The sequence below is a fragment of the Neovison vison genome, chromosome 6 (genome assembly GCF_020171115.1).
Source record: "Neovison vison isolate M4711 chromosome 6, ASM_NN_V1, whole genome shotgun sequence".
Lineage (NCBI taxonomy): Eukaryota > Metazoa > Chordata > Mammalia > Carnivora > Mustelidae > Neogale > Neogale vison.
The window spans coordinates 167,819,537-167,838,270 of NC_058096.1; the positions used below are offsets into that span (position 1 = coordinate 167,819,537).

Below are 18,734 nucleotides of genomic sequence, written 5' to 3' on the forward strand. Positions count from 1 at the left end.
CCTCGTTCTTTGGTGGGGGTGGGGGGTAATGCCACCAGCACAGGCCTTGCTTGCTGTGGACCTCTGGCAGGTGCTGCCTTCTCTGAGCTTCATTTTATTCTCTGGGAAATGGGCCCGGTCATTCCTCCTGGAAGGGTCACTGGGAGGATGGGGTCCAGAGCTTGGGCAGAGCTGAGGGACCCCTCTGTTGCAGGACAGCCCAGAAGCACTGCTGCGTGTCCTACTTGAAGGAGAAGAGCTGCATGGCTGGCGTCATGGGGGCCAAGGAGGGCGAGGCCTGTGGGGCTGAGGACAATGACACGTGCGGCATCTCCTTGTACAAGGCAAGCCCGACCTGTGCATCTGTAGCCTGGGCCTGAGGCCCTTGCGGGCTGGGGTTCGGCTCCCTGTGGGACTCCTCCGTAGGAGGTTTGGGGGAGCCTCTTCATCTGGAGAGAAGCCGTCCTCAGCTCTCACTGCGGCCAGCTCACTCAGGAGCTATTTGTCAAACACCAGCCTGTCCTAGGCTGCGTTCTGCATTAAGGATATAGAAACGAACAGCCCATGACAAGGCCTGTCCTCACAGGGCTTTCTCTTTCTTCTTTTTGTATCCGACTTACTTCACCCTGCTTCACGTCCTCAAGGTCACCATGTTGTAGCGTTGTTAGCCGCTCTTTCTCTTTCAAGGCTAGGTAACCATCCATTGCGTGGCTGTGACATGTTCCTCTGACGGCTGTTCGGTTGCTTCTGCCTCTTGCCTCCTGTGAATAACGCTGCCCTGACTGTGGCACTGAGAAGAGCCTTGCTCCTGAGGACAGACAGTGCTCCCCTTACACCATTCTGGCTAGAACTTAGTCCGGGGTCCGCACTGTGCTTCTAGGGAGGCTGGGGAATGCGGTCTTTCTTCTGGAGAGTTCACGTGCGGCCCCAGGCTGCCTCCTGGGGGCCCTGAGGGAGTCCCTCGGGCTTACGGTCCATGGGGAAGGCGGATGGGCTCTGAGGGGCCGGTGGGCTGTGGACAGTGATGCGTGTCTCTCTCCAGCAATGCTGTGACTGCTGTGGCCTAGGACTCCGTGTGCGGGCCGAGGGCCACTCATGTGAGTCTAACCCCAACCTGGGCTACCCCTGCAACCACGTCATGCTCTCCTGCTGTGAAGGGGAAGACCCCCTCATTGTGCCCGAGGTGCGCCGGCCCCCAGAGCCCGAAGCCATTCCACGGAGAGGTGAGTGAGGGGCAGAGATAGCCGTTGGGGCTTCCAGCTAAGGCTGGGTGTCCTCTTGTTTTCTGGGGGACCCCGGGGTCCATTGTCATCTGTGGCCGAAGTCCAGGCTCTGCTCTGGCTAGAGTTCTTCTGTGGCCTCCAATGGTGGCCTCTGCCCTGTTATTTCTGAGACGGTGGTCCCATCCAGCTAAGTACGTACCATCCGCTCCACCCCCCAAAACGCCAGCTTCCGGCCACCCTTCCACTCCTCACTCTCCTGCCCTCCCATGTCCACCAGCACCTCCGCACATCTTCCTCTTTTACTCTTCTACCCATTTCGTGCTCTTCCAGCCACTCTTCTACCTATTTCATGCTCACTGGCACGTCCTCCTTACCCTGGTTCATTTCTCCCCCCATTCATCCTGCTACACTGTCTATTCCCGTACCCTCATCTGGCCATTCACACGTCCTTCCTTCTGTTCATGTATCTACCCAGCCACCCATTCATCCACCCGTCCACTCACCCAGCCACTTACCCTTCTGCCCGTCCATCTGTCTGTCCATCCATCCATCCATCCGTCCTTTATCTGTCTGCTCATGTATTCACCCACCCAGCCAGCTCACTTACTCATTTACCTTCCTTCATCCATCTGCCCTCTATCCTTGTCAGCTAGGCCATCCCGTGTCTTCAGGGTACAGGACAGAACTAGTACAGAGAATGCATTCCGAAACTGCCCCACCCACCTGATCAGCCCCTTCCGGGATAGCACTGTCCTTCTCCCTGATCGTCAGCGCTTGGCCCTTTGTCACTAACAAATGACTGATGAATGATGGGTTTGTTTGATGGCCTCCCCTTCACCACCATGAGCCCTTTGAGGGCTCCTTGGGCCTGTGTCCTCTTCCTCTGTGCCCCTGCCCAGGGCCTGCCCCTGTGCTACCATTGACTGTGTGCACGGGAGCTTGGGTGACGGTGCAGAGCCTGGAGCCGGAGCCGTCTCAGACCTTTCAGCCTTCCGTGTCTCTGGGGTCTCCTCTTTCCTCTGACTTCCATGTGCTATGGTCCCTCTTATAGCCACCATGTCCACCTTCTGTCACCCTAGCCAGGGATGTCAACTGGACTTGTGACTGTTAGCCTTCTTTGTGCCTGTGGGCCAGCAGGAACCTGATGAGGATGTCCCAGGGAACCCACAAGGACTCTGCTAAGAGGGACTAGGCAGCCTTACCAGGCTAGCGTGGACACAGATCCGCATCCAGTCCTAGGAAATACCAGGGTTGGCTGTAGGGGCCTGGTTGAGTGGGGCTGTGAAGGTCTGGTTAGAACCCAGAAGGGTTGGGTTCAAGGTCAAGTTTGGGAGGAAGTTTGGCCTTGAGAGTAACAGGGTGGGAGGGCCAGCCAGGGTCCAGAGTCAGAGGTGCATGTTCCTCTTGTCCAGTGGAGAACTGGTGGATAACCTAAGTCTCAGGAGACACAGATGGTAGGGTCAAACTGACCTGGGTTCCCATCCTGCTCAGGTGACCTTGGGCAAATCATTTTGCTCCTCTGAGCCTCAGTTTCCCTTCTGCCAGGAGCATTGTATGAAGAGCATGCTCGTGAGGGCGGGCTGAGTGTGAACCCTAGAAATGCTGCCTAGCCTGTGGCATGCTCGGCAGAGTCCTGAGCCCAGACCTGTCTGCTGCCTACCTGCAGTGCCTGATCTCTGGGCTGGACCACCAGCTGCCACAGCCCTGTCTGCATGCACCGTGCCAGGGCTGATTGGCCTGGAGCACAGTGTAAACACCCTCAGTATGAAACATGTTTCTTAGACGTGACCTCATGCAGTTGGTTTCTTGGATAGCTTGGCTGCCTGGGGCCAGGGAGCGAGGCTAAAGGCCCGTGCCTATTAGGGACATGGAGGCCTGTTCCCTATTCTGCTACTGGCATATGAAGAGCCTTAAAGGCAGCTCAGCCCCAGGAGCCTTCTCTGCCACTCCCACCTGCTCCCCACTGCAGAGGGGACAGGAGAGACCCAGCACTGCCCAAGGGGACATGGCTGCGGAGGGCCCAAGTGAGAGTTCAGATCCCCATCTGACAGAACACATGTTTGGGTCCTTTCTATTGCTAGGGGTGGGCCTCCCAGATGTCACTGAGATCAAGGATCTGGATCCAGTTCAACACTTCAGCCAAAGCTTTCTGGGGACTGTTATGGGCCTGGTCCTATCATACTGCAGGCCATAAAGAGTTGGATGTGGCTCTGATGGGTTTATTCTTCTTGCTAGAGGTCTGTTCCTTTGTCCATCCATCCATCCATCATTCACTCACCCCTCCTTCACCATCTGTCATCATCATCATGCATCCATGCTTTGTCCATCTGCGCTATCTTAGCGGGGCACACAGAAGATCCTCAGGAGGACCTACGCTGATTTCCCAGGGGCTATAGTGTCAGCCACCTGCTAGGGCCAACCTGTGTTCCATCACGAGGACTCACCCCCAGTCTGGTTGCAGAAGCAGAGCTGGCGAGCCGGGAGGCCCTGTCCCTGGGCACAGAAACTGAGCTGCCCAACAGCCTGCCTGGCGATGACCAGGATGAGTGCCTGCTCCTCCCAGGGGAGCTGTGCCAGCATCTCTGCATCAATACCGTGGGTTCCTACCACTGTGCCTGCTTTCCTGGCTTCTCACTGCAGGACGACGGCCGCACCTGCCGCCCAGGTAAGGGCCCAGATGGCTGGGGCAGGGCCTGACCTTGCCCATGGAACGTGGTGTTCCTGGGATGGGCACAAGGCTCCTTCTCCACCTGTCACCCTACACATTGGAACCCATGGGAACTGGAGGCCCCCTGGAAGGGGATTTGTAAGGCCACTTGGACAGGTTGAAACTATCTGCTCCATCTGAAGCTCCATTTGCATGGGCGGCCCCAGTGCCCCACCCTAGATCCCAGTGCAGGGCCAGGACCCAGACCACAGAGCCTCCCAGCAACCCAGCTCAAGCTATGTCCCCAGTACTGGGCCTGAGGTGGTCAGGCTTCAACAGGAAGCCTCGAAGCCTGCCTCAGTCCCTGGTCTGGGGAGCTTTCTGCCTGTTGGCTCTCCAAGAATAGACACATTTTTAGTCTAGAAACTCACTCCCCTCCTTCCTCTCCTCCTCTGCCTTAAATAGCTGTGAGATCCATCTTGCCTGGGGTACGTTGCTTTCTGAGCCTCAGTTTCCTCTCCTGTGAAATGACTAGGAGAAGATTAAACAAGGCAGTCTCTGTCCAATGCCTGGTGTGGTGCCCTGGTTGTGAGAAGAACCTGAGGCCAGGCTGAAGGCATGAGCTGCCCCTTCCTGTCCACCTTGCCCCTGACAGACGGTGACCCCCCAAAGCCAGAGGCCGCAGAGGAGTCTGCACCGAAACCAGATTCCTCCCAACTGGCCTCCAACACCATCCTGCTACCAGTGCCACAACCTAACACCTGCAAAGGTAACCTGGGCCATGGAGTGGATCTGGGCCGTGCAGGGGGCAAGCTCCCCAGTGCCAGGCATGAGCAAGATGGTCTCTTGCCAAAGGGGGGTTTCTGCATTGGGGCTTTGGTTGGTCTCGCCTGTCTGAGGTCCGGAGTTGAGAGTGAAGCCGAGGAGGTCAGGGTGGGTAGGGGTAGAGCCTCAGGCCAGGATGTGACCCTAAGCAAGTCAGTTAGTGACTTTTTGCCTCAGGTCCTATAATATGGAAAGAATAGAATCCTTGCTTGAGAAACTGTCTTGGAGACTGTTGTGGTACTGTGTGGAAAGTTCTCTTTGTTCTTCCTTTCTTCCCCTCTTCTTGTTCCTTCTATCCCCCATCCTTTTTCTCCTTCCTTCCCTGTCTTCTCTGTCCCCTCCTCTCTGGCAGCATTATGATGCCAGAGAGGGGTTTGGTATCTGAGTGCCGGTGGTGATGGAGATTTGGAGATCCCAAACATCGTCCCCAGTACCACCCAGCGTATGAACCCATTTACCAGGGGACCTCGTGGAAAGGACCGGAGTTGGGATTCCCTGGCTCCCAGGCCCTCCTTGAGCTGGAGGTGACAAGCCCGGTGGTCTCTGATCTGTTTGGTTTTTCCTCAGACAACGGGCCCTGTAAGCAGGTGTGCAGCGTCATTGGGGACACAGCCATGTGCTCCTGCTTTCCTGGCTATGCCATCATGGCGGATGGTGTGTCCTGTGAAGGTGAGTACACCCAGAGCCGCTCTCCTATGCACACCTGAGCTGGCCTGTGGCAGGGGCCCCAGAGTGAGGATGGGGCAAAACGGTATGAGGTGGAGGTGTTTTGGAGGTGAAACTCTCTGACTTAGTAAGGGAATTGGTCTGGCTGCTCTGACGGCAGCCCCAGATAGAGAAGCTGAAACAGCTCTTATCTCTCCTGTCACAATGCCCAGGTGTGTGCATGCCATCCAGGTGTAGGCACAGGTGTGCACATGATGCCCGGTGTATGCATAGGTATGCACATGCTGTCCAGGGGTAAGCACAGGTGTGCACCTACCATCCAGGTGTATGCACAGGTGTGCGCCTGCCGTCCAGGTGTAGGCACAGGTGTGTACCTGTTGTCCAGGTGTAGGCAGAGGTGCGTGCCTGCCATCCAGGTTATGCACAGGTGTGTACCTGACGTTCAGGTGTAGGCACAGGTGTGTGCTTGCCGTCCAGGTGTGCTCACTGGCTGGCCAGGGCTTCAGGCCTCTTCCACCTTGTTCTCTAGAGCAGTGCTTCTCAAACTTCAGCATGCCACAGAGTCACCTGGAGGCCTGGTAACAGCAAAGATCCAGAGAATTACACAGAATCCCCAGAGATCGTCACCCAGTAGGTGACCCAGTAGGACTGGGTGGGTTCTGAGAGTTTGTGTTTCTGGACAAGGTCACTGGACAACACTCTGATGAGCCCGGTCTGCTTTGCTGAGGTTGGATTGTGACCTCCTTGTCCTTTTTCCAGCCATGTGCGGAGAAAGAGAAGGAGGGGAATACGTGCTCCCCATTGTTGTAATGCAGGACTCAGAGGTGATGCTTGTCACCCCCCCACTTGTCTCTCAGGGGGAGTTGGAGCCCCAGATGGATGGCATGTGTTTAGTTCTGTTATGGAAACCAAAGAAGGGGCAGTGGATCTTGGTAACTCTGCATTCACCAAAGGGCCAAAGAGAGACCAAAATCATGTCCTGCTAGGACCAGGGCTGGTGGGACTCTGGAAGACAAGGACCGCCTGGTGTGAAACGGGGGCATTGGAACTGGCATCTGCTGGGGTGCTCCCCACAGTGAATGACACCTTGAGAGTAACCCAAGAGATCTCGAGATGACACCTCTTCATGTCTGGAGGCAGTACAAGCAGGGAGCTTGGAGATAGTCCAGGAAATGCTTTCTTTAGTTCAGGGTCAAGTTTAGGAGATGTGACTTCGGTGGGTGTCCACCAGTGCCCATGTCCCTGTCAGAAGCTAAAACCTCACAACTAGCCCTTTGTTGTTGAGACTATTCTGATGTGGATGAAAACCATCCATGTGCCCAGAGAGGGCAGGAGGCTGGTCCAGGGTGCACAGTGTTGGCAGTGACTGGCAGACCTTTCTCCCAGGTGGTGGGGAGCAGATCTCAGTTGGCTTCTGGGTTTCCGTCCCAATCCCTCAGGGTCCTGAAGACGTGAGGAATGCATCTCTCCTGGGTCAGGACTCCTTTGGTCCCTGTCAGGCCTCAGGCCAGTGTCCATGCCTGTCCCGGCCTCTGCAGGACCCCTGGCAGTAAAAGCTGCAGGGTCAAGGCCAGATGTTGTAGATGGCATTCTAAGGGGGCAGCCCGCCTGGCGGGGAGAGCCTGCTGGGCTCCACCCTGTTTAAAATAATCAAATAAGAGTTACCAACCATGAAAACCTAAGAATTTTTTTTTTTTTAATGACCAGATTTATGGTTTCTCGTCAAACTTCTGCCCACAAGGGGTTCACAGTCCTGGTCTCCCCATACACAGAGCACAGGGCCCAGAGTGCCCCAATGAGCTCCCCCTGTCCCCCAACCCCTTTTCCTATATGTGTCACCAGCTTGGTCCACTAGGCACTTAAGTTCCAAACCCCTGCAGTTGTGTGGCTCCCTTGGCTGCTGTGGAGGTGGAAAGTCTCCAGAGCTGGTTGGGAGACAGTCTCTACCTACTACCCTCCCCCCCACAGTGCTGTGTGCTCATGGGCAGGTTGCCTAGCCTCTCTGAGCCTCACCTTGCAACCTGTCGTCACTGGGGTTCTGGCTCTGAAGGCCTTTTTGACTGTACAATCTCAGACTTGGGCCCAAAGTCCAGGGGGAGGACTGATGCTCTCGGAGGCCTGGGCGGGTCCTTGCCCATGTCTGGGTCTCAGTTTCCCCTTTCTGTCATGGAAAGCTCCGTGACAGGCCACATCCCTCTAACGGCCCTTCTGTTTTTCCTCCTGCGGCCGTCACTAGACCAAGACGAGTGCCTGATGGGCACTCATGATTGTAGCCTGCGACAGTTCTGTGTGAACACCTTGGGATCCTTCTACTGTGTCAGCCACACTGTGCTCTGTGCCGAGGGCTTTATCCTCAACATGCACAGGAAATGCGTGGGTAAGCGAGAGCACCCGCCTGCCGCCACCGTCACGGCTCTCTGCTCTGCACCACGCCACGCCGCCACACCGTGGCCACATGCTAAAGGGCCTGCCCTTTGCATATGAGCTCTCAGCACCGCCGGCACCCCCCTTCCCCTGCTCCGTGTCATGCCCTACGTGTCCTGGTGTCCTGTCCTGCTGCTTCACCGACACCCCTGGGAGGCTGCTTTACCTAGGGACGTGCGTGCCCGAGAGTCAGAAAACAAATTCATGTGTGATGTGACTGGGTCATTGGAACAAGGAGACCCCATGTGCAGGCAGCAGGATGGAGTCCATGGGATCTGGAGGTAGAGAGGCCCGAGTTTGAAGCAGGACCCCCCAGGAGCTCTGTGGCCTTGGACAATGTCTAGACCTCAGTTGCATTACCTGTAAAAAAAGAAGGCATTGATCCTCCTTTGGAGATGATGGGACATGTGTGCAGCCTAGCACAGAGCTGGGGGCACCGTGAGCACTTGATATCAGCTGCTCCCTTGGGCAGGTGCCACTAGAATCTCCTCCAGAGGTGAATGGATGGAGTTGGGGTTGGGCAGACCTAGCATCGCACCTCAACTCAGTGTTCATTTGCTGTGTGACACTGAGCAGAGGTGCTCCCTCTCTGATCCTGTTTTCCTCGCCTCTAACTTTGGGGCCAGAGAACGGGGCAAGGGCTGTTACCCATCGGTACCCAGCTCCTGGCCTGAGCGTGGATATGGCCGGTGCTCCAAATGGTCCTTCCCTCCTGCCTCTTGGTGTATGTGTGGGCCAGGGGCTGGGGCTTCAGATGTGCCCCTGGGGGCAGTGAGGAGAGCGGACTTGATGCTCTCCCATGGCTCAGGGGTCTGATGTTTTCATGGAGGAAACATGATGGCCCTTAACACAGAGTTAGACCCAAAGCAGTAGGGACTTGGGGCAGATGGTTGGAAATGCTCCAGCAGAGACACAAGCAAAGGGAGAGGTCACTCTCACTTGTGGTATCGGGACATACTCTCGTAGAAGGTGGCATTTGCACTGGTGTCCGAGGATGGATGGAACTTGGGAATCGGGAAGAGCATGCAGGGTGGAAGGGACAGCTTGAATAAAAGCACGGAGATAGAAGCAGTGCAGAGTGTGTCCAGAGCACGCGATCAGAACCCCGTCTGTCTTCTCTGTGCTTGGGGACCATGTCTAGCCCGGACATGTTCTCTTCCTCACCCTCTGCCGCTGGGCAGATGGGCCCACGGCACTGGGCTGAGGGGCGGCTGCAGACATGTTTGCCCCTGGCCTTCCGCTGATGGCACAACATGCACCCTTCCGAACCCGCTTCTCAGTGGCTGGGCATCTCTTCCTGTCTGGGTCATGTCTATGTGTGGATGTCTGGGAAGGTGGATCCTGCCCGGGCCTGCAAGCACCCTTCACAGGGTGCCCTGGTCATGCCTGGGGATGTGGGCTCCCCTAGTGGCCTGGACAGAAGACCTCGTACTAGAAGGGGTCATTGGGGTGCCAGAAAACAGATTCTGGGATTAAAAGAGCAAAGGTATATTTCATTCAGCAAAATTTATGAGCTCATATTCTCGTTCTTTCCTGTCTCCCTCCTTGTTCATTCTGCACTGACGCCCCAGTGTCCCCTTCCTTTCTCCAGCTCCATTGACATGCTCATTTTAGCATCTGTTGCAAGTGTTCTTCCTATCACTTCATGCTCAGACGAGTACCGATGTCTTCTGCAGTTCATCTGTTAGCTCCAGGCTCAGCTGTGAAGCCCGGCTGGTGTGATGGGAGACCCACACCGGGGTGAAGAGTGTGCCCTCTGTGGCCAGGCTGCCTGGGTTCAATTCTTGGCTCTGCTGCTTTCTAGTTGCAAGAGCTCAGACGAATCCATTAACCTCTCAGCCTCAGTTTCCCAATCTGTGAAATGACATCATACCCGCCTTTGACACCACGGAGATTGAGTTAGTCCACGTAAAGAATAGTACTTGAAAAAAAAAAAAGAATAGTATTTGATGTCATTGTTATGACTCAACAAATGGGTTACACTGAGGCAGCCTGCATAGGTAGTGAGCTCCCCATCACTGAAGGTGTGTAAGCTGAAGTGGGATAGGGTGGAGCCAAGTCCAAAAGACTTCTAATGGATGAGTGACTTCTGCAGTTTGTCGTTTGTGCCCTGCCCTTTGAGGACCACCTTGGCCCCTGGGAAAAGTGTTCCAGGTGAGCTTTTCCACTAGATGATGGGAAGGAAGGGCCCATCCCGCAGCAGTGTGGAAAGGGCACAGCTCTGGGTTGGGTGCTCTGGGTTCCCTTCTTGCTGCTGCCCTGTGCAGGCTGTGTGACTTTGGTACGGTCATGTCACTTCGTTTGTGAAACAGCATCTGTAAACCACCAGACCCCTAGCAAACCTCAGTGTCCGCTGCTATTCTTTATTACCGTGGGTCCTCCCAGGCTGCAGAGGCTGTGGAGTTGTTGGCCCTTCTGGGGTTGTGGGAACATCTCTCCTGTAACCCCATCCTGGGAATCAGAAGTCTTTATGTTGCTCAGCCAAGCCTTCCCAGGAAACTGCTGGCCCGAAGCTCTCCCTTTCCCACCTCCCAAACTCCTCCATCCCCAGAGTCAGGGTGAGCCTGGACTGCGTGCCGTTTGGTCACCTGTGAGTTCGGGAGGGTGTCTTCCCGGAAGCCCTGTACCCGTCATCCTCCTAGGCACAGCTCCGGGATCACTGCTCCTGAGAAGCAGCTCTGATGGGCGGGGCTCCAAGACTGCAGCTTTTCTCCGCAGCATCTCTACTTTCCCTGTCATGTCCCCATGCCGGGAGGGCAGTTCCTGAAGGGTGGGCGCTGTGGCCGACACCCCTGCTTGGCCAGCTGGGCCAGGCACAGAATAGGTGCTGGGGAATGTGTGTCCAAGGGATGCCAGGTGGGGCGAGGAAGTGGCCAGCACGGGGCTGGCCATTCGCTCATACTCATCCTTAGCACCAGGCCTGGGGTGAGCTCTGGTGAATTCTCCAGTTCTCCTGCCCTCCCTTCTGTCACTTTTGGGGGGTTCTTCCCTTCCCAGTTGCTCATCCCAAGTTGGCTCTTGGCCTCTTCTCTCTGTGCTCTGTCCCCCCAGGGGACCTCCACCACTGACCACTTCCCATTTAGTGTTCCCACCTAGACCTCTTCCAGGAACTCCCGTGCATGCCTGGTTGCCTCTGGACACTAAAACTTCACGCGTCCACAGGCTTCCCAGCCAGCCTCATCCCAGCCGTCCCCAGCCCAGGCTGGCACCCCTGCCTGTCCAGCCACTCAGCCAGGAAGCTCTGTGCACCTCCTAGCTCCTCTTTCTTGGTCACCTCTGGCTCATCCCTCAGGGGATCCTGTCTGCTCTACTTTCACGGCATTTCCAGAACTGGCTTGCTGCTCCTCCCCTGCATGGGTGGTGGTCCGAGCCCTGTCAAACATCTCCTGTTCTAACAGCCTCCATGCTAACTCCTAGAGAATTATACCAGCCAGGGGACCCGGTTACAGATGAGTCCGACCACTTTGTCCTCTGCTGGAAGCTTCTACGGCTCCCACCTCCACCTGCATCCACGAACACACTCTTCTCTTCTCTCCCCTGCAACTAACTGCACCTTCTCCTGGCCAGTTCTGAGTCGGCCTGGCCGGCTCCCCGTTCAGGACGCTGGCACCCATTGTCCCCTCTGCCTGGGATATCTGTGTGACTCATTCCATTAGCCCTTCACATGCTGGCTCGAATGGCCTGCCTGAGGATCCCCCCCCCGGACCTCCCTGCTGCCTCCCTCTGTTTCTCACCCCCTTCACCCTGCTCTGGCTTTCCCACTGCACTCATGACCACCACTCTCCCTACTTGTTGCTTGTTTATTTATCTGCCGGGGCCCTAGCAGCGATCTGTGTTGTTCACCGTCAGATGTACCCAGGGTCGAGAACCATGCTCGTGGGCACGGCAGATGCTTGATAAATCTTTGTTGAATGAATGGCTCCATAGACAGGTGGACAGCAACTGCATGTGGCTCTCTGGATGGCAAGGACCTTGAGGCCTTGAGGGCAGGGCTGGCTGTGGGGGCCCTGAGGGCCTGGCACCCCTCGCCCCGCGGGCCCCCCGCCACTCCCACCCCCGCCCCAGTACCTAATGGAGGCGCTCTCCCTGCAGACATCAACGAGTGTGTGGCGGACCTGCACACATGCAGCCGGGGCGAGCACTGCGTGAACACCGTAGGTTCCTTCCGCTGCTACAAGGCTCTCACCTGTGAGCCTGGCTACGCCCTTCAGGATGGAGAGTGCGAAGGTGAGGAGGACCCTGAGGTGGGCCGCTGGAGCCCCTGCCCCTGATGGGCCCTGCCTCTTGCCCCGCCCCATCCCTCCCTCGCCCCGCCCCCGTCCCCTCCCTCACTCCGCCTACCATCATACTGTGACCTATCCTGTCGTGCCCCTACCCCGCCCCTTGACCCTCCCCTGCCTGCCCAGAGCCTTCTCCCTCTGACAAGCTCCAAGCACTTGAGTTTCTTGCCAAGCACTTGGGCAGAGCGGGGCATCTGAGGCTGGTGGGGGAGGCCAGAGTGTGTTTCTGGCTTTGCTACGTTTGCTGGCATCTGGGGGGTCAAGTTATTCCCTCACCATGCCTTGGTTCCCCTGTCTCCACACTGCGGTAGAGCTCTGCAGAGCAACCATATATGTGCCTTTCACTGGAAAATTCTAGCTTCCTAAGAAGAGGGAAAATTTTCATGAAACCATTTCAACAGATGCTTCCTGGGCTGCTTTTGATGTGCCTGGCAGTGTTTTGGATGGCGGGCTATGGGCTGGGGTGTGGTGTCCTTGTCCTTGAGCTCCTGATGAGGGAGAATAAGCAAACCTGGAGGGCAGGAGTGGCAGTGGGCTGGATGTTACTTTAGGTGGGGCACCAAAGAGGCCCTCCTTGGAGGTGACATCCCAGGAATCCAGATCTACAGGATGAGAAATTCTGGGAGGGGCTCCAGGCAGAGGGAACTGCAAACGGGAGGGCCTCTGGGGAGAAGAGAGATCTTGGCATGGTCAAAGACCAGAAAGTCTTGTGTATAAGCAGGCTGGGAATGTGCAAGGAGGAGGACAGGGTTGGCAGGCCCCATCCGGGAAGACGTTTGGAGTCTTCACTTTCTTAACTAAAATTATCCAGAAGAATGTCACTGAAGAGGTAAGCCCTACAGACGTGCTGGAAACTGGATGAGAAGTGGCCCAGAGGTTGGGCGTGAGCTCAGGGAGGTGGATTAGCAAGCCCTACTTGGGGCCCTGAGCTGGGCGTGGAGGGAGCTGGGAGGAGAGGCGAGCCCTGTCCCCTTTGCACACATGTGTGCACACACAGACCTGGGGCCAGCCCCCTCCTGAGGACCCTGCCAGGGGTGGGGGGGCGCCAGCTCCATGGACGTGTCCCATGCCCTCTGCCCCTCTGTCATCAGGGGCGGGCCGCCACCTCCTTAGACCAGAGTGGCTGCCTCCTCAGGCATTGTCTCTGGACGGGGGCCACAACCGGTCCATGGTTGGATGCTTGGAACCCAGCACAGGGCCTCGCAGAGGCCGGGCTGCTGTGAAACAGTCGTGGAAGCCTTGGAAACCGACAGGGGAGGGCTGGAGGGAAGGACAGGTGGAAGGACTGCAGACAGACTCACATGCCTTGGTCTGGCAGTCAGAGACACTGAGTGAGTCTCTGCCCTGCCGTGGACTCTCCATGTGTCACCTTTCTGCCTCCTGCCTCTGTTTCCCCGTCTGTCGGAAAGGCCAGGTGTGCAGCTACAGGAGCCTGAGGGAAGGTGCAGGGCCTGCACTTTGTAAACTGTGGGGCACTGCACCGAGGTCAGGGGCCATCAGGGACTTGCTCTGCGCCACAGAGCCGTCAACCATGTTCGTGCCTCCATCCCTCCAGTTTAAGATGGTGTTTATCGTGGTCCCTACTTCCTGGGGTTGTTGGGAGCATTAGGTAAAGAAAGCCACGTCAGGGTGCTGGGGACAGTGCTGGTAACTGCAGAGGAGCTGAGGTGCTGTGGCAACGGCATCATTGCTACTGGCCCAGGTCCCAGCAGTGATGTGCTCTGCCACACCCCCCCCCAATGATGGAAGAGACCAGCCCACCGACCCCTGACACCCCGTCTCTGTGTGGCAGACTTAGACGAGTGTGAGCTGGGCACCCACAACTGCCAGGCGGGCTTCATGTGCCAGAATACCAAGGGCTCATTCTACTGCCAGGCACGCCAGCGCTGCATGGAGGGCTTCCTGCAGGACCCTGAGGGCAACTGCGTGGGTGAGCGGGCTCTGCAGGGGCTGTGGCAGGGGGGTGGGTGTGGGGTGGTGGGGGGCTCGGGGAGGGCTGGTCAGGGCCTGGCCCCGGGAGGCACTTGTGAGACAGAACTTTTGCTCTCCTGAGCTGCTTGACCCTGGCTGTGTCCCTGCTCTTGTGGCCTGAGTTTACCCTTCCATGGGATCAGACCACATGAATGTGCATCAGAGGTTTTTAACTATCTAGCAGTAAGGAATATTTTTCTCTCTTGACATGGCGCACGCACACACACACACAGCTAGAACAGAGAGTCCACAAAATGTTATCCTACGACACATGATACTTGCTGACATTTCTGTTTGTAAAAGAACATTAGTGGGACCTAGGGGTCAATCTCATGCTGCACTCAAGGGGCAAAGACCTGCTGTTTGCAGATGGTGGCCTAGTTGTCCTCACGTGGTCTGAGATCTCACACTCTCCCCACCTTTCTTCACCTCTGTCCACACGCTGCTGGCCTGCAGCCTCCCCTTCCCTGGGGCTGCTGACAGCGTCGGGCCCAGAGGCAGGACCCATGGCATCTGCAGCCGGCATGGTCAAGGCTGTGCTCAACTCTGTGTGTGGGGGGCGGGCGGGGAGTGAAGGATGCAGAAGGAGAGGTAGAAAGGCGGGCATGTGTGCAAGGCCAGTCCCTGGGTGTGAACAGAACCCCGGGGTGTGTTAGAGTGCAGCTTCCTGCCCACACCCTTCCCTGAGTGGGACAGCTGGTGGGACAGGCATTGCCATCTTACAGGGAATACACTTAGGGACAGGAGGAGTGTTGGCTTGATCTGAAGCCTTTCTCGACACTGCAGGGGTCCCTTTACCATTCTGGGAGCTGGAGCTGTTTCTGGGGTACCCCCTTAACAGCTCCTCACTCTGTGCCTCTGGCAGTGTCACAGGGATCCCCAGGGGTGTGGGCACGAGAGGGTCCCTACAGTCCTCAGCTGGGGTCGGAGCAAAGTGGGGGGTGGTCTGCCGGACTGCCAACAGTTCCTCAGTGAGTCTTTGATGGACAGTGTTATCAGAGCAGCTACTATGTGCCTGGTTTAGATGTCAGGGAGTTATAGCACCTCAATGAAATGTCTTAGAGAAGGGACTAAATAAAAGCACATTTAAGGAAGTGGCAATTATTCAAAGGTGCTTTGATAAATAATAAAACAAGTAGGGGATTAAATCTTAAAGGGAACAGCTATACACTAGAATGGTTGGGGGCCTTCCTGAAGCGTTGACATTAGGTCAGGGACCCAGCCATGCAAATATCAGAGAGCAGTGTGTTTGTGTGTGAGAGAAGTGGGGGGACAGCAGGTGCCAAGGCCCTGTGGTGGGCTGGGGGCATCTTGAGTTGATGAGGCGGCCAGTGAAGCTGGGGCAAAGGGTGAGGGAGAGATGGAGGATGAATTTGACAGGTTGGTGGGGAGAGCCAGAGCAGGGGTGTGATTTCTTGTAGTTAACCTACAACTCAGCTCTAAGGTCTGTGGAAGCCACTGCCTTCAGCCACCGCATCAGGGCAGCTGTGAGAAGAATGTAGGAAGAGCTCTGTGGGTGCTTAGGTTCTTGAAGAAGGCCCTGGGATCAGAGGAGACCGGGATGGGACAATCTAATTGTGCAGCCCTGTCCTAGGCTGGTCTGAATCCCCAAACCGACCACCTCCCGGTGTGGCCCTGGACTCAGACACCAGGACACGGGGAGGGGTTGTGCCAGGCTCCCTGTTACTTCCGTCCCTTCTGCAGACATCAACGAGTGCACGTCGCTGGCCGAGCCGTGTAGGCCAGGCTTCAGCTGCATCAACACTGTGGGCTCCTACACGTGCCAGAGGAACCCGCTGCTCTGTGGGCGCGGCTACCATGCCAACCAGGATGGGACCAAGTGTGTGGGTGAGGCCAACCACCTCCCTGCCCACCTTCTGCCCAATCGGGGGCTTCCCGGGTTCCTTGGCCCACAGGTGGCCCTGCCTGAGGGAGAGCCCTGGCCTCAGGGTGCCCTGCTCACCTTCCCTGGCAGACGTGAATGAGTGTGAGACGGGTGTGCACCAGTGCGGCGAGGGCCAGGTGTGCCACAACCTCCCTGGCTCCTACCGCTGTGACTGCAAAGCTGGCTTCCAGCGGGACGCCTTCGGCCGGGCCTGCGTCGGTAGGTGGGCGCTGGTGGCCGGGAAACCCTCTGTGGGGTCCGCCTGTCCCGGGCCAGCCCTCAAGCTTCCTCCTCCTTCCTGCTGGCCCTGCCCTCTGCCTTGCTCTGCTATTCCTCTTTGCTCTGGTCTCCTCTGCTTCTCTTGGTCATGGTCCCATCACCATGCTTTCTTGCCTCGTACTGGGTCTGTCCATCCTTCTGTCTCGCCTCAGCCTCTTTCCGTCCCACTTGCTGCCTTTCTCTTTGGCCCCTGCTCTTGTTGCCTCTCCTGTTCCCTGTCTAGGTTCCTCCCTTAATCTCCTTCTGGGTCTCTGTGTCCCTGTCCTCACCCAGCCCCCTCTTTTCTACCCGGGGGTGGAGGGAGCTGGCCCCCAGGCCCCTTCTGCCATCCCTATGGGCCACCCACCCTCTGCCTGCCGCCCGCCCGCAGATGTGAACGAGTGCTGGACCTCGCCGGGCCGCCTGTGCCAGCACACGTGTGAGAACACGCCGGGCTCCTACCGCTGTTCCTGTGCCACCGGCTTCGTGCTGGCTGCGGATGGCAAGCGCTGTGAAGGTACCACTGACCCTGACCTCTGACCCTGCACAGAGGTCCTCACCATGTAAAAAGCCCAAAGCCCTGCCAGCCCCTAGCTTCATACCTTCACCGACCCCATCTCTACCTCACACCACTTCTCTACCTCTCCATCTGGGCAAACCCTCCCTGGCCTTGGCTGCTCTGCCTATATCCTGCCAGGAGTCCTTCTAGAGGGCCCAGGGTCCAGCCATCTCACACCAGAGGGGCTGGATCTCTGTGTCATCTGCACCCCAGACAGGAGCTCCTTTCTGGCAGGGATGGCAGCCCAACTTTGGCCCCTTAGTAGCTTCTGATCCTGGTCGTGGCTGCTCAGCCTGGGGGTCCAGGCAAGGAATAGAAGTGAGTGAAACATGAGATCAGGCTCCTGGGCAGCTGGAGAGCCCAGTGGCCATCAGAAGCGGGCAGCAGCCACACGGCCCTGGAGATGGTGCTGCCCAGCAGTGACAGTGACAGTCCAGGGTGACCCGATCTTCTTGGTTTTCCAGATGCTAGAAATAGAGCTATCTATGTAAAATTTGCTGGTTTTTATATGTTATGATAGATTTAAACTTAAAAAACAAAAACAAAAACAAAAACAAAAAAACGCTGTATGAGTAAAACCATGAATATAAATGGGCTGGTCCCTGCCCACAGATCTGGGGTCAAGAGAGGGAAGGGGATGTGAGTCTCCAACCATTCCCGGCCTGGAGGCGCTTTCCTTACTTCCCTCCTGGGGAGGGGAGTTTGTGGGGACCCCTGAGCTGGCCCTTCTGTGGGCTAGCACCAGCCTTGAGGGGAGGGCAGTGTGACCAGGCCTGGATGCCTCCGAGGGCTTTTGGAGGGCCCCATGGAACAGACCTGGTCACATGCATTCCTTTGTCTGTGTTTTGATCACCTGTGAGCCCCTACTCCAGGCCAGGCTGGGTGCAGCCAGCAGCAGCAGGCATGGGCCTTGCATCCCAGGCACTACTGCGTGGCATGGCTCATTCAATCATTTCTTGGCCCTTCTGCCTTTATTGCCGCCATCCCTGTTTCACATGGCTTCTCTAGGCCATCTGTGCCTGGATGCCAGGGACCAGAGATGAAACCAGTATGGCCCCTGGCACCAGAAGTTCGGAGCCCAGGAGAGGAGATGATGGCTTGTTCTCTGTGGACACAGTGTGTGTTGGGAGGACCTGAGGATCTGGATGTGGGTCAGACGGCCGCCCACCGGGCCCTGTATGACTGACTGCCCCTGCTCCTCTCTCCTGGCCCCCTCTGCTCTTTATACACCGGCCTCCTTGCAGCCCCTTGAGGACACGAGGCACACTCTTACCACAGTGCCTTTGCTCTTGCTGTGCCTTCTGCACGGAACAATTCCCTCGGAGGCCCACATGGCTGCAGAGCTGCAACCTCCCAGCCACGTGCCCTGTCTCTTTCTCTCCTCCTGCCTCACAGCGCTAGCACCTTGGATGTAGTAGTTACTTGACTCATTCAGTTAGCCCCTCCCCCTACTTTCCCAGCACACATGGGAACGCCAGGTCCACGAGATGGAGATTTTGTCTGTGTTGTTCATGGCTGAGTCCCCAGACTCGGCACTGGTACAGCATATTGTAGTGGCTCAGCAGTTCTTGGATGGATGAGGGAAAGCCAAGGCTCTGCCCCCAGGGAGCTCAGAGTCCAGTGGCTGGTCCATCTGAGCCAGGAGCTGACCTTTCACTTGCTCACTCCCACACTGTTTAGCTCATATGCCCACCCGTGCAGCTCTTCCTCTCGCCCCATGCAGAGCCAGGCGTGGGGATCAGGGCAGGAAGGTGAGGCCCCAGGATTGAGGGGCTCCTTGTTAGCACCTAGGTGATGCCTCCAGAGCCATCCCTACCAGCTGTTACGGACTCTCAGTAGGGCAGCATCTAGCTCCCCGGGGGGGAAATCTGAGCCCGATCTGTGGCTTCCTCCTCTGGGCAGCAGGCTGAGACCCCACCAGCAAGCTCCAGCCCTGCCCCTGCCTCAGCTGCACAGCCCAGCTCCTTGCCTTTTTCCAGGTCTCTAATTCCCCACCGGCCCTTAAGAGAGGCTGGAA

At 57.0% G+C, this 18,734-nt stretch overlaps 1 protein-coding gene across 2 annotated transcripts in view; it reads left to right on the top strand.

Moving 5' to 3' along the window:
• FBLN2 (fibulin 2) overlaps positions 1-18,734 on the top strand; it is a 58,990-nt gene that overhangs the window by 31,804 nt on the left and 8,452 nt on the right. The window contains exons 3-13 of one of the 2 annotated variants that reach the window (XM_044252909.1): positions 194-323; positions 1,022-1,202; positions 3,664-3,867; positions 4,505-4,618; positions 5,242-5,343; positions 7,577-7,717; positions 11,857-11,991; positions 13,837-13,974; positions 15,720-15,863; positions 15,991-16,119; positions 16,550-16,675. In XM_044252909.1, the coding sequence (XP_044108844.1) occupies positions 194-323; positions 1,022-1,202; positions 3,664-3,867; positions 4,505-4,618; positions 5,242-5,343; positions 7,577-7,717; positions 11,857-11,991; positions 13,837-13,974; positions 15,720-15,863; positions 15,991-16,119; positions 16,550-16,675 (1,544 nt within the window). The remainder of the gene's footprint in view (positions 1-193; positions 324-1,021; positions 1,203-3,663; positions 3,868-4,504; positions 4,619-5,241; positions 5,344-7,576; positions 7,718-11,856; positions 11,992-13,836; positions 13,975-15,719; positions 15,864-15,990; positions 16,120-16,549; positions 16,676-18,734) is intronic. The other variant, XM_044252910.1, reaches the window with a different exon arrangement.